This window comes from Phoxinus phoxinus (assembly GCF_949152265.1).
Source record: "Phoxinus phoxinus genome assembly, chromosome: 11".
NCBI classification, from domain to species: Eukaryota; Metazoa; Chordata; class Actinopteri; order Cypriniformes; family Leuciscidae; genus Phoxinus; species Phoxinus phoxinus.
The window spans coordinates 28,721,172-28,737,180 of record NC_136886.1 but is presented as its reverse complement, the minus strand read 5'-3'; the positions used below and the strand labels follow the sequence as shown (position 1 = coordinate 28,737,180).

At 38.4% G+C, this 16,009-nt stretch overlaps 1 protein-coding gene across 1 annotated transcript; it reads right to left on the bottom strand.

Annotated features, from left to right (window-relative positions):
* Positions 1-178: 178 nt before the first annotated feature.
* gpr155b (G protein-coupled receptor 155b) lies at positions 179-15,734 on the bottom strand. Its single transcript, XM_079628045.1, has 18 exons — positions 15,537-15,734; positions 11,967-12,439; positions 11,695-11,873; positions 10,737-10,957; positions 10,261-10,429; positions 10,012-10,167; positions 8,810-8,893; positions 8,203-8,323; positions 7,971-8,055; positions 7,729-7,819; positions 7,456-7,651; positions 6,002-6,073; positions 5,280-5,383; positions 5,016-5,111; positions 4,858-4,922; positions 4,626-4,763; positions 2,812-3,746; positions 179-2,039 (listed from the first exon to the last, which is right to left on the bottom strand). Exons 2-17 carry the CDS (start codon positions 12,382-12,384, stop codon positions 3,698-3,700), a joined length of 2,244 nt encoding a protein of 747 aa, XP_079484171.1. The 5' UTR covers positions 12,385-12,439; positions 15,537-15,734; the 3' UTR covers positions 179-2,039; positions 2,812-3,697.
* Positions 15,735-16,009: the final 275 nt, after the last annotated feature.

Below are 16,009 nucleotides of genomic sequence, written 5' to 3'. Positions count from 1 at the left end.
AAATTTTACCGTGCTAAGCACTTTCTATTTAAGTTTAACCAAGACAACTTTTTTGTTTGTTTGTTTATTGCAACCGGGAACTGTACCTCACATTTTCTGGAGTTAGAAACTTATTTATAGTTACTATTACAGGGAGTACAAACAAAGCTGTTAAAATTATTTAACAAATACATTTAATATTTACTATTATTTATTGTTATTATTTTGTATTTATTTTATATGCTATTTTTTCAACCATGTTGGGTTTCCATGTTTTATGGGGACATTCCATATACATCATTTTTTTTATAGAGTACAAACTGTATATTGTATTCCCTAACCCTAAACCAACCCATCACAGAAAACCTTCGCCATTTTTACATTAAAAACAAACAAACAAAAAAACAGTATGATTTTCCTCATGAAACTAATGACCAAAAAAAATTCCCCACAAGGTAAAAAAAATTACTGGGATTACTATCTCTGTGCCATTTGGTCCACATATCGTAGGGTTTACCAGGACCACCCACCCATCGACACACACACCCACGCACACACAATCACCCTACACACAGGGTTTTCATGTTTTACGTGGACTTTGCATAGTCATAATGATTTTTATACTCCACAAACTGTATATTCTATCCCCTAACCTTAAGCCTACCCATCACAGAAAACTTTCTGCATTTTTACATTTTCAAAAACATCACTGGATATTGGCATCTTTGTGGGGACTTTTTGTCTTGACTATTAAAGTAATTTTTCTTTTAGGCTGAAACGTTGCCCTTTAAACATATGAATCTTGCTATGCAGTTGTCATTTTATAGGTACAGCTTATGATATTGTTTTTGACTTTAATGTTGTATGAACAATATTACAGAAATGAAACAATATGACTTCAACATTAAAATAATGTCCTCCTGCTTTCTAATGTCATTTCACATATCTAGATATAAAATTATGACATACTTTGTCACAGAAACATAAATGCCATCACTTGTATAGATTCACACCAGCAAAACAAATTTACATACATAAAATATACAATTAGGGAGATTGCACGCTTCAGTAAACATGAAGGTACTTGATAGTTCTGTTGATTGAAAATGAAGTGACCCCATTGTAAATTCCAGAGATTGTCCTAAATTTCTCCTTAGCTAGCTCTCAAAACGTAACTGTGTTTGTAAACATGGCTTGTATTGCTTTGCTACAAGGCCATATAGTCTTGTCATTAAGACAAGGATCTATTAACACAAAGCACACAATTAAAATCCCAGTCAGAAGTGTTTTCACAGCACTTGTGTTGACAGCATATTTCAGTGTTTCAGTTACCATTTCATTATAATTAATGTAACTATAATAATTAGTGCAGATTCAGAGTTATACAAATGTGTAATTTGCTCTGTTCCAAAACCTTCTGAATGCATCCTTGGCATCTTGAAACCAATAAATGCATCAACTCTGCATCATACAAAAAGATTTCTGCATATGAGACTCAACTTGCAATAGATTTTAACTGTGTTTAACTTCTGCATAGGATCTAATAAAAAATAATACCCATAAATACAGGACTCACAAATACAGGATAAAAATATAGCTGCGCGCAAAAATGATCGGGGTTCAAGCGCTTTAAGGCCTTTAAGCCAATGCGTAAAAAGGAATTATGTTTTATTTAGCAAGCATGTAATCACTTGAATCATAGATGGGAAAAAAATGTTAGCCAATACAGGCAGTTTACTAAGGAAATGTTTTTTCACCTTCATAACAGTTAGTGACACAAATGGCCCGATGTCCATAAAAGTTTCCATGCTTCTTTAGAATCATGTGACGCATGTGCACAGACAATTCCGTGCAGTTCTATGCAAATCGGGCAGGAAGAGGGCCATTTTCAGCCATTTCATGAGATTTGCCATTTTATACCTTTTTAAGTTAGAATGACACCTATGGTCCGATATTTCCATAAAAGTTTGCATGCTTGTTTAGAATCATACATCACATGTTCTCACCTATTTTCGTGAAGTTAAACATTTTCGTTTAGGAATGATAGGCTTTTGGGTCGACTTAGGGCCAATCCCAATTCTACCCCTTACCCCTTCACTTACCCCTTCCCCTCTGTTTTGCTCGTGCACGTGGAGGGGTAGGGCTGTCTCGATTCTCTTTTGGTTGGAGGGGGAGGGCTAAGGGGAAGGGCCAGATAGCCCTTCAAACGAAGATTTTTCGGGACCACACTTCAAACGAAGGGGTATGAGAAGTGTCACTGCATACACCGGCTACAGACGCAAAATGGCTGCCCAAGCAAAAAATTAGACCATAAATGTAAGAATTGTTGACTTTAATAAGTATTTTAACGACAAATAATGATTTGCTTTATGTTACATTCAATCTTGTGTTCATATTTACGGTCAGTTCCTTCAAAGAAACGTTAACAAAGCACACAAGCTATTAGTACGTTCAAGTCATCTCGTAAAGATCGTATTTATGAGCTGAACGCACATGAACGCCACACAATGTGGTATTTCACACAGTTTCACACAGTAAATAAATAAATAGGTCAAAATAGGACAAACATAGGTCTGTACCTCCAACGTGTTAATACAACACCACAGAAAACAAGTCCTGTGCATCTTGGAAGTTTGTGATAAACATCGGCGCATCTCCTGTGACGTAGGCGACGACGTATACTGACGTGTAACGGTGTAGTAGTGGTGTCCCATTTCTTAGGGGAATATTTTCACCCCTACGCCTTGCCACTCTGTTTCAAGGGTCAAGGGGAAGGGGAAGGCGAAGGGTTAGGGGTAGACGAAGGGGAAAGGGGTAGAATTGGGATTGGGCCTTAACCACGCCCATTTTCTAAATGACCCAGCTATAGCTATAGCTATGCAAAAGCCAAAGTTATTTTATTTTTATGATAATTATTGACCTAGAGAGTCTTGAGAATTGTGCCGCAGAGGTTTTATCGAGGTTAAGCCAAAAACCTAATGAAAGTTTTTTCAATAATCTCCAATATTTAACGAATGATTCGATTGACAGCGGCAGAGGCAAAGTTGCTCAGAATGAGGAGTTCTACCATGTGGTATGAATTACGTGGGTGTGTGCCAAAAATCGGGTGGTATACAATCCTTTATGCATGTGAAAAATGCCCTACGCGCTTGAACCCCTAATAATTAATTTTAAATTTGTCTCACCATCTTGTACTTATTTTTCACTCAGCTTCTGGGATTGCCTTTTCACAAAAAACATGCAATGCTGCCTGAAATTGGCCTAAAATGAGGTGTCTCAGGAGGCAGCATAACCATGTTGCTCACTTGATGCCTTAAAATGCTGCCTAAACAGGCAGCTCATTAGGCTTTGGAACAGAGCAAGTGTGTGTGAAGTTCAAAGGCTGTTGGTTGTGCATATGAGATAAAGAGTTCTGTGCTTTTTGCATGCCATGCATAGTTATTCAAGATGTACAACACATACTGACACATAAATCAGTCTATTTAGCTCTTGCTTCGGCTTCTGTGACACCACAAAGTGAAGATTCACTGAACACATCACCCCTATGAAGCAATATCACAGGGAGCTGGAAACAATACAGATATGTCACATGAAGTAAGTAAACGTTTATCTGAAGCAGTGTCCTGAAAGCAAGGCCACACCTTTCTGTCTTTGGCCACACCCACATACAAGAGCCAATGATCCCACTGCCCATACACCAGTGAGATACACCTGTCAATCAAAGGAAGGATTCACCCACAGGTCCAGTGAGAGATTCAGAAGATCCACTAAGAAGAAAGCGAAAAAATAAACAGTTGAGAGAGGGAAAAAGAACAGGAATAGGTCAGAAGGAAGGTTTAAAGGTGAAGTGTGTTATGTTTCCGAATTTGGAGGGGACTTATTATGCCCCAAGTCTTGATTTAGTTTTTGGGGTGTAATAGAATAGAATTTGTTTTCACGCTTATATTTTCAAAAACACATTATTTTTCACATTTTACATTGTTGCAGCACCTCTCTTCCCAGTCTGTCAGTAACACTCTGGCTGTGTACAAAGTTTCATACTCTCGAGTAGGTACATTTTTGAATAAGCACAATTGCCGACAGTAGCAGGTCATCCGGGTACTTTTTGTCTACTCTTTTATGAGTACTGTGAATTCAGTCATACTTCTTTCGTCACATACGTTTTTTCGCCAACTATATAGTAGGGAAGTATGCGATTTCAAATGCAGCCTCTGTTTAGTTCCTGTTTCTATGAAGCCCCTCCTTCCTGGTTGGCTGGACCAGTGTGTTCTGATTGGTCAACCACTTGAAGCGTGTTTCGGAAATGTCACGCCCTTTACTATAATTGCAATTTTTAACAAAATACTAACGCAACTCAACAAGGCCTAGCACCTTTTTTTGTGTATGCCTTTAGCGGGAATTATTTAAATCAGGAATATTGTGATGCATTCCCGGAAGAAAACTTAAGACTACAATTGAGGCGTTTCAAATGGTTCAGAAACAGTGGATTTAGAGAATAAAGGCCCGTTCAAAGGTACAATAAATACGCTTGTCCAACTATGTGAAAATCTATAGTTAAAAATACTACGCTGTACTGATACTCCCTAAAATTATAAATGATTTTATTTCTAACCACATATAAAATATGTGAACATACACATACTAACCCTCTTTGGCGAACAATATCCTGAACGCACTGATCTTTGTGGTATCTAACAAACTGTGTACAGGTCAGTCGTATTTCCTCAGGAACAGCAGCAGACTCGAGGCTTTCATCCTGACCGAAACCACACAGAGTAGCCAGCCTACAGTACAAACACACAGAGAAGCTGCTGAAACCACACCCAAGATAAATAATAAATAATTCATTCATTAATGACACAAACATGGCTGATTCACCTCTTTTTGAATGGAAGAATAATCAGGTGCTCATCCAACCCAAAAATCCCAAAGGAAACAAAACCCTGATGGAGAAAAGGCATATTTCACATTTTTATAGCAACTCTTCACATGTACCTTCTAGATGTTTGCTGTGAGAGTTGTGTAACTGTGCTCACCTGTCCATAATTGGCTACAGCACAAAAGAACTGCAGCTCGAGGTAAAGCCGCCCTGGATCTGCGTTGAACAACCACCACAGGCAGCTGGACAAGTTCTGGAAGAAAAGAAAAAAACAGTCCCAAATGTAAAAGATAATTTGACGTTGGAGGATGTTGAGTGCTCGGAGTATAATTAACAATGCTTTATGAGGCTTACTTCATTATGCATGCGTTTATATTTATGTGTGTATGTCTTTCTCATACAGTATGTGTAGTGGACATACAGCCAACATGCTGACGATGAGAAGCAGGCAGAGGAGCACGTGTCGAGCTATCTGTCTCTCCTCCTGCACATGCCTGGAGCTTGACGCCTCGCTCAGGAAAATCTCTAGAACAGAAACACGCTCTCTTATACTCCCTAATGAAACTTGACAAATCAAACTGTTATGAGGATAGCAGATGAACCCAAGCGCAGACAGTATGCAACACACAATGTTTAATAAAGACAAAAACAGGGAAAACAAAACCCACGAGGGAGCAAAACATAAACAGGAACAAAAGACTACTTTAGACAGACAACATTAGACTAAGACTCAGAAAAAAAACTGGACACTAAACTAACAGTAAAGACAAGATAAAAAAACTACTTTCTAGACAAGACTTACAACAGGCAGTTTCACACCAAGTTTGACAACGTATGATAGACAATGAACCAGCACAGGACAGCAAACACAAGGGGATTAAATAGGGAGAAACTAACTGGCAACAGGTGAAACTGATACAACAATGAAGGCTAACGAGGAGAACAAGGGGGCGGGGTTAAGTGACGAGACAACGCAAGCACACAGCCCAAACACAAGGCCATGTGCTTGCACACAAAACATGGCTCTGTCATGATCCTGCCTCAAGACCAGAGAAAAAGCAAGGACACGTGGGCAGAATCATGACACAAACAGTATGTAATGACTTGATAAGCATAAGTATGAAGTAAAAAAAAGATTTCAACCTGCTGAAGGCACTGGCGAGTCAGTAAGATGTCCGGCTATCATATCTGGCATGGGTTCACTGCAGCAAACATCTATTAACAAATGAGAAGTTACAATACATGTACATTCTACAGCATTTGAAAAGCACTTTTTTGAAAAAAAAAAAAAAGAAAGTACAGTCACCATACCAAATAAGGGATGTTGTTAAAGGGATAGTTGACTCAAAATGTTTAATTGTCATAATACTTTGTTGATCCAAACTTGTATGCGTTTAATTTTATATGGGAACACAAAAGAAGATATTTTGGAAAATGTATACAAAAACAAATGTTGTTTTGAACCCCTTTTATTACATTGACAATTTATTTTAGGAAAATTATATTTTGTGATCTGCACAAGAAAGTCAAACAGGTTTGGAATGACAAAAGTGGTCAAAATGAGTAGAATTTTTATTTTTGGGTGAATTATTATTATTATTTCTTCAAAGGGTTAGCTCACCCCAAAATGAAAATTCTGTCAATTACTCACCCTCATGTCCCTCCATTAAGGCCATGTCCACACGGACACGGGTATTTTTATAACCGGAGTTTTTCCCCCTGCGTTTTTGAAAAAAATCTCCGTCCACATGAAAACGCAAAAACACGCTATCAAGCGCCGTCAAGAGCATTCCACACCAGGAGGCGGCATTATAACCCTAACCGTAAAGCCACTTTGGCCAATCAGAAGCCGTCAGCGGCACACAATCTGACGTCAAACACAGTGGATAACGGCGCACACTTTGACGTCGCAAGGCAAAAACTCCGGTTTTACTGTCTACACGACAACACTGCAACCGGCGTTTCTGAAAATCCTCACCCTGGCAGGGGTTTTCAAAAATGTTCGGTTTCAGTGACCTGATACTGCGTTTCCGTGTGGACGAACGGGCGAACCGCGTAAAAAAAGTCACGGTTATAAAAATACCCGTGTTCGTGTGGACAAGGCATAAAAGTCTATTCACTTACACTCTCACATTTTACACATTCATAAAGAGATTGTAACAGAAATACAAATGAAATGAGCGGGTTAATCAAAGTCTTCTGAAGAGACACAATCGCTTTAGCATATCTGAGTGCTCCATCTACGCATGCTCGCTGATCAATGTTCATGTGTGAATAAAAACCTAAATTAAATCATCATATAAAGCAATCGTGTCTCTTCAGAAGACTCGGATTAAACCGCTCTATTCATATGGATTGATTTAATATACTCTTTATGAATGCTTTGAAGCATCAGAGGTTTGGATGAGAGACAGAAATCTCTCAGAATTCATTAAAAATATCATAATTTGTGTTCCGAAGATGAACACAACTCAAATTGGTTTGGAACGACATGAGAGTGAGAGTGATGTTTTTTGTGAACTATCCCTTTAAGTTAGTTGCTTTACTTATTGTAGAATATATGTACATATATAATCTATATATAACATACAATCTACCTGTGTTGGTTTGATCTAGCTCAGATGAGTTCTGGTTCTCTGGCTGGGGGTGTCTCACATCTTCTGTTGTGCCTGTCATGGAGTTTTGATCTAGGGCCTGATAGTTCTGCTCCTCCTGGGCCCCTCGGCTCAAACTCAACAAAGACAGACCAGCGAGAACGATGCTGCAGCCCAGAACTACCAGAGTACACACAATCTGAAGAGAAAGGGACAGTTAGTGTGTGTGTGGTTTGGGGCAGAGACAAATTGTTGCAGTCAAAAATCCCAACCTACCTGCCCCTTGCCGTAAAAGAAGGCGGAGTCAACGTTGTCATTCATTCTTTGTCCTATCATGAGCAGCACGCCCACAATCAGAAAAGGAATTCTAAGGTAACAAAATTAAAACACAAAAGGTATTTTCTACAGTAAATATGGAATTCGGCTGCATAATTTGCTATCAGTTTTAAAAAATAATTTAATTTCTCATTGAAAGGATTTAAAAATAAATAAATAAAAACACACGCATATATACTCACCCCCATCCAAAGATGATGAAAACTATGGGTTTCACTTTCAAGTTTTCATTTCTGCCCAATAAAGTAAGAGCGAACGCCAAAAGACCTATAACACAATATCTACACAACTGCTAAACACCGCTACAACTGCACAACACAAAGGAGATGTCTCACAACCTAAAATCACACTATGAAAATAATCCTTATCCATCAAGTATTGTTTACTGTGAGTGAGTGTTTGATGATTTGTTACCTGTCCACATGTAGGTGCTGTAAAGAGACCCATAAAGTAGTGTAAAGGTGAGAATTTGGCCAAACATGTCCCCCTGCTTCAGCACAAACTTCCACAAGATCATCGACACACACACTAGGAGCTGTATAAGAGACAAAATAAACATAGCATGCTTGAAGTAAACCAAGAAAATATATTTTTACATTTTCTGAAGAAGTATATGTTAAAACAATTGCTGGTTGCCAGGGCATTGCTTGGCAGCAGCTAAGGTGTTCTGAGCGAGTTTTATTGTGCCATTTGCAGTTGTTAGGGTATTTAGGGTAGGTTGTTGCCAAGTCAAAAGATCCCACCACAAGAGATATGACTTTGGTCCCACATTCAATGCAAGTCTATGGAAATGGTTGTCGGTAAACGTTTAATTTACTTTTAGTAATAGCATTCTTCTCAATAAACCACATGGTTTGAGACATCATTCATGTCTGTAGCATTGCGTGGAACAAGTTTGATGAACTGATTTTTTATTTTTTAAGTGCCACTAATTAAAGAGAGAGGGGAAGAAACAGGGAGGAAAAAAAGCATGTGAGGGAAACAATTATGGATATGTGTGCATTTGTGCAAGATTATGTACCTGTGCTAAAAACAGATTTGTGGCAAACATATGTGGCAGCCTCCTAAACTTCTTACTAAGAAGCATGACAGCAAGGGTCCAAACCTGAAACACACACACAAACATTTTGGTAATCCAGATTCTGTAACTCATTGTTTCTGGGATACGATATTTCTATAAACCTCTGTTTGATGTAGAACCTATGATTTCTAATCCTCTTAAAATTCTTATGTATGTTCTCTATGGTTACACATGCATATAAAGCCAAGTTTTACAGAACAGTACAGAATCAAATCAAATCAGAAATTAACCAGATGAAAGGAATAGGAGAAGGAGAAGAGAATAAAACCTGAATAAAAATGTAATAGAATCAAAAGTAAAGTAAACCAGAAGAGACCAGAAAATAATACAACAGAATAACAGTGAATAGAACAGAATTGACCAGAAGAGACAGAAAAGAACCTGAGTAGAACAGAATAGACAGAAGTAAACAGAAGATAACAGAATCATAAATGAACCATAAAAAAATAGAAGAAAAGAGAACATGAATAGAATTGAACAGAACAGAGCAAAATTTAATAGACAGAATAGACAATATATAATAGAATATAATCAAAACTGAACCAGATGAGTCAGGAGGACAGAAGAGAACATTAGAATAGAATAGAATAGAATAGACAAAAGAAGTGAACACACCAGAGTGATCAGACCTAAAAATAATTGAAAAGACCAGAACAGAACAAAATTTAATTGACAGAATAGACAATATAATAACAGAATAGAATAGATTAAAATAGAATAGTATTGAAATTGAACCACACAAGATAGGGGGACAGGAGAGAACTTCAATAGAATAGAATAGAATAGAATAGAATAGAATAGAATAGAATAGAATAGAAAAGACAAAAGAAGTAAACACAACAGAGCTGAGTAGAATTTAACAGAACAGAACAGAACAAAATTTAATAGACAGCATAAACAATATAATATAACAGAATAGAATAGATTAAAATAGAATCAAAAGTTAACCACACAAGACAGTGGACAGGAGAAAACCTTATAGAATAGAATAGAATAGAATAGAACAGAAAAAAGAAGTGAACAGACCAGAAGAGAAGAGATCTAACTGAATAAGTATTTTCTCACTTCTAATCCACTGTAAGCAAATGGCATGTGTTGTTAAACACATAAACCAACCCACACACACACACACACACACTCACCAGGGCTATTAGGCTGACAATGCTGATGTTAAAGCTCACGTCCTGTAGCTCCGCCACCAGGGACGAGGCCTCCAACCATGGGATGGTCAGTAACCAAGCCGACACATACATGATGGGCGCTGACAGGAAGGTGCTAATGACCATACCAGAGGTCACCTACCACACACAAAACACTTGTACTGATCTGTGTTAACTAATGTTCAATAGTCTTGGTGACATTTACAGAAACTCATCTCATTCATAGCTTACCACCTCCAGCTCCATGTTGTACTTGGCAGCATAGATGGCCACGCTGGGAGCGGTGGGGAAGACTCCGTAAAGAAAAGCATAATCTGACAGGCTAGAGTGATTCACAGAGCTGGAATTACCAGCATTCAACAGCTCCATCATGTCCTTACACATCAATGGCATAACTAGCCTGGAAAACACAAACATACAGTCATAGAGCTGCCTAAATTGCATTGCTACATTGTTTTTTTAGTTTTTCATCTGATATTTATATTATTTCAGCTTCATTTCAAATAATGAAAATTATTTGACTTAGTTAACAGCAACAACCCTGCTGATGATGATAGGAATGACACCTTGGTCTGATGGTAACGTTTGCTATAACTGGCATAATCACTGTAGCAAGTGTGAGTTCAAAACTACAACCTTTTGGCTAAGCAGCTCAGATCTTTAACCACTATGCCATAACACCCCGCATACAACTCTCTTTCACTCACAGTTTGGCAGTGATAAGCAGGATGAGGGAAACCCCAGTGGTACGTGTGAGTTTACCCATCTGTCCCACCATGTTCAGGCCCAGATAAAAGAGTGCCGCCCCTCCGAAAGAGTCTGCCAGTCCATCAACAAACTCTCCTAATAAAACAGGGACACGTCCACCAAACAGGAAATGAGAGAGAATTCCGACAATAACCATGAAGACTATTGGGTTCTTCAACACCTAAAAAGAGAGAAGAGGTGAGACCAACATGAAAAAAGGCATCAACAGAAACTTCAGGATTAAAGGAACACGCCGACTTTTTGGGACTTTAACTTATTCACCGTATCCCCCAGAGTTAGATAAGTCCATACATACCCTTTTCATCTCTGTGCGTGCCGTAACTCTGTCTGACGCACCCACCGCTAGCCTAGCTTAGCACAAAGACTAGAGGTAAATGGCTCCAACTAGCATACTGCTCCCAATAAGTGACAAAATAACGCCAACATTTTCCTATTTACATGTTGTGATTTGTATAGTCACAGCGTGTACAAATAACAAGGTCACATGAGACACAGCCATCTTCTAACCGTATACATACTGGGAACTATATTCTCAGAAAGCAAAGCACTGCTACTTCTGCGTGGTGATTAGAGCAACACTGAGCGAACTCTCTGCTCCTCACCACAGGGCTTCTCAGGCGCGGCGAGCAAAACACTCTGCAGAAGTAGCAGTGCTTCGCCTTCTGAGAATATAGTTCCCAATATGTATACGGTTAGAAGATGGCTGTCTCTCATGTGATGTGACCTTGTTATTTGTACACGCTGTGACAATCTGACTGACTGTGTGTCAGACAGAGTTACGGCACGCACAGAGATGAAAAGTGTAGTATTGGACTCATCTAACTCTGGGGCATACAGTGAATAAGCTAAAGTCCCAAAAAGTCGGGGTGCTCCTTTAAGATAAATACACGCACACACCTGCAGTATGACTGTACAGATCACATGCAGTTTGCTGTAGCTGCGGTCATTGGAGTGTTTCCATCTCTGGATCTCACACAAAGCAAAGCCCACAGGGTTCAGCAGCATCAGAGACACAGGAGCCACCAGATATATATACTGCACATACTCTGGGTGCGAACTCCTGTACAGCGCATCCACTGTGTGGGGAATATGATCTTATGATTAATGTTTTTGTACAGAACTGTCTGCATGTGTATTTTAGATGTATTTGTGTGTGAGAGGATCCTCACCTATAGGATATCCCAGTGCAAAGTCGTTGCTCTGAGTGGCAAAGATAGCAAACATCCCTGCTTTACTGAATTTGCTCTCAGGATTTGCCACCAACAGGGTCAGCACACACACTAGCAGGAACACGCACACTTTTGCGATCAAAACGCTCCATAGAAACGACCAGACGACATGCTCAAACTGAAGCTGCACCATGTTCTTGAAAAGCAGGGCAGGAAGTGCGAAACACGATACAAAACTGCCCAGTCCTTTGACCTGTGCCACGCTAATGATGTCACTGCGACCCGCCACATATCCGCACAGAATGATGCCAAAGCACTCCAGCAGAGCCGGGAAAAGTTTGTTGATAGACATGGCCGGTGCTCCGATAGGGCTGTGGGTGATGTTGAGGCCATGAATGGTGATATATTGGCCCTCCATGATGATGAGGTTGAAAGTGACCACTGAGGATGATCTTATGGTGCAGATCAGAAAGCTAGGAATAAAAAAATACATAAAGAATAAAGACATGTCAAAAAACTTTAGTGAGGGCACAACAAAAGAATTTGCTGCTTCTACAGAACTGGTTTACTCCGCACATGTGTGCAAAAACATATTGGATTCATAGCCTCCTCAGAATAGTGACTTGTGAATGTACAACAGCACAAATGAACAAAGCTAAACCTAGTACCATTGATGCATGGCAATGTTTTTCGTCCAACATATTGGATTATATAAAAGAAATGACCATAAAAACCCTTTTTTTTTTTTCCCTTTTTTCTCAGATTGTTAAATTATTGATATGTCTGTTTCTCCCCATTTTCTGTTTGTATGAATGGATGTTATTTTGTTATATCTAAAGACAATAAAAAGTTGATCACAATAAAAAGAATGTGCTGCTGCCCTATATATGTTACTGTTTTCCAGCAGAAGTGTGTTTATGAATTTATAGCTGCCATGGAGTTGTGTAATTATTATATTATACACTGCCCGAGACTCATACTTAAGAGTCTATGACTGGATCATTATTTCAGTGATTATTATGTTTCTAGCATGTAATATGTTTGGCAACAGTTATTCTAACCGTAGTTGATGGAGTGTGTAGCTTTTCATTTCTTAAACAACCATGAAGACACACACATCATGGCCATATTCCGAGAGGCGGTATTAACATTAAGTGACATGGCATCTGACGCACAGAAGCCAATGGCACATGTCACTATGCGTATTGGCACATCCGGTGGCACATCCGGTCTTCATTGGCATGTGCCAATGGATAGTGGCATGTGTCACTGACACTATTGGCATGTGCCAGTGGTGGAGTGGCATGTGTCACTGAAATCGCGACACACTGACACTGACATGACACCTGACTGACACCGAGTCGCGGAACATGTCACCGTGTTGCGACACCTCCGACTGGCAGATTAATCGAACACCTATAGCCTACTGACGTAATTGTGGCACGAACTCCTAAATAAATTGCCTAATTTTGTGATATTTAAAATATCAATTAAACGAATTAAAGTGCATTAATATTTTTTCAAACGTGTTATTTGTGTCACGTCTGTATTTGATTGGTATGTGCCACTGAATGTTTTGTAATACCAGTGCTACTTTATGTTGTTTATCTCGCAAAGTCACAAACTGGCCATTCTAGGAAAGACATGAAATAAATCTATCATGGGTCACTACGAATAACGCGTCCGTTACTGTAACCTTTATTTTTGCATGATGCTCCATGCACGCCAGTAGGTGTCAGTAAGTCCACACTGGCTAGCGCAAAATAGATATATTTTAGAGAATAGTGATCAATAGTGATCACAGAATAGTGTCAGTGGATAGTGACATGTCCACGGATTGCTTCATGTGCCACTGACATTGTCGCGGTAGCCTATGTCGCCGTATGTTATGACACTCCAGTAGCGTAGTGACGCGCCGCTGTCTAACGTAGCATGTAGGCTACGCTAGATGTGACATTATGACATCTACAGAAAGAATGCATGTAGGCCTATACATTTATTTCTTATTACATAATTCCTTAAATGTATTTGTAAAATATTAAAGCCAGATGAGTAGGCCTTTAAGCAAAAACATGATATAAATAATAAGTTAATTTATTTATGTTTTATAAATTAATTAGTAGGCTACATTTACTTACATAAATTATAGCTCGATGATATATAATTTATATTATATAAATTATTAACTAATTATTTATATCGATATCAGACTCTGATTAAAATTATAGTTTTTTAATTGAATTTTTTTTAGTTTTTGCTAGCGTCTTCTCGCAAACAAATACACCACCACCTCCAGATGTTCCTCAACTGTCGCAAGTTTTAGGTTATTTTGCGCTAGCCAGTGTGGACTTACTGACACCTACTGGCGTGCATGGAGCATCATGCAAAAATAAAGGTTACAGTAACGGACGCGTTATTCGTAGTGACCCATGATAGATTTATTTCATGTCTTTCCTAGAATGGCCAGTTTGTGACTTTGCGAGATAAACAACATAAAGTAGCACTGGTATTACAAAACATTCAGTGGCACATACCAATCAAATACAGACGTGACACAAATAACACGTTTGAAAAAATATTAATACACTTTAATTCGTTTAATTGATATTTTAAATATCACAAAATTAGGCAATTTATTTAGGATTTAGTGCCACAATTACGTCAGTAGGCTATAGGTGTTCGATTAATCTGCCAGTCACTACTGGAGGTGTCGCAACACGGTGACATATTCCGCGACTCGGTGTCAGTCAGGTGTCATGTCAGTGTCAGTGTGTCGCGATTTCAGTGACACATGCCACTCCACCACTGGCACATGCCAATAGTGTCAGTGACACATGCCACTATCCACTGGCACATGCCAATGAAGACCGGATGTGCCACCGGATGTGCCAATACGCATAGTGACATGTGCCATTGGCTTCTGTGCGTCAGATGCCATGTCACTTAATGTTAAATCTGCTGCTGGATATTCCAGGATGACAATGTCAAGATTCATCAGGCTTAAATTTTGAAATAATTTTTAGGAGGGAGCATGAAGAATCATTTTACATTTATACAAATGACAAACATAAAACATGCTAGAAACATAATAATCACATCATAGACTAAAGCATTTGCCTATTTATATTTTTTTGGCCGGGCAGTGCATTATATTAAATTATATAAATGAATTGCTAAAAATAACGTAACTAAAAAAAAGAAAATTACCAAATTTAAGTAAAGTTAACATAATACATACAATTCTATATGAATTGTAAAATTCTATAATTCTATAGTAAATCAGAAATATTTTATTACGTGATGATTACATTAACAACTAAGTATTACTATTATTTTTTAATGAGCTGCAAAAAATCTGGACACTGACCACCAACTATAATATATTCATATATATAATACCGTAGTATAATATTGAACATTTAAAAAGATATATATTTTTTTATTTCTTATTATAAACAAGGCCAATGAATACACAACCAAAGCTACAGTTGACATCTATATTAATATAAACCGTTTCAGTCTTACCTTGCGAGGAAAACAACAGAAATGTAACGGTTGTCGATGACCTACCATGTGTTCACGTGTCGATATGATCATTGCATGGATTGCATATCATGTTGAAGAAAAACAAAACGCCAGAAACATCCATGTTTTCACTCTGCTCACAGAATCTCTAGAGCTTCGGCACTCCGTTACTTTCAATGTCAAATCACTCAATGACTGACGCTTGAGTCAGCCTATTACGTCTTCAAATCCCGCCTTAATCTCGTCTGGTCATGTCGTTGATTGGTGAAAATATAGACACTATATAATGATAGTCAGGGAACACTCTCATATGATTGGCCACCGTCATGCGCGCTAGTGGATGGGCGTCATATTGCCTCTAATATTAGTAAAGACGGAATATGTTGGGAGACAACCATATCATGGTCTATTTTTTACTTTAAAACAGAGTAGGTTTCCTTTCATTCATTTATTAATTTATGATAAACGACAAAAATAAAATACAAGTGCATTGAAATGACAAAAAAAAAGTTGCCTGC

Excerpts from the sequence above, each read along its gene's own strand:
- gpr155b (XM_079628045.1), bottom strand. The coding sequence starts at position 12,384 with ATGGAGGGCCAATATATCACCATTCATGGCCTCAACATCACCCACAGC. Across the intron at positions 10,168-10,260 it reads ACAACATGGAGCTGGAGGTG|GTGACCTCTGGTATGGTCAT; the intron begins GTAAGCTATGAA and ends TGTGTGTGGTAG. Across the intron at positions 4,764-4,857 it reads ATTCTTCCATTCAAAAAGAG|GCTGGCTACTCTGTGTGGTT; the intron begins GTGAATCAGCCA and ends TTTGTACTGTAG.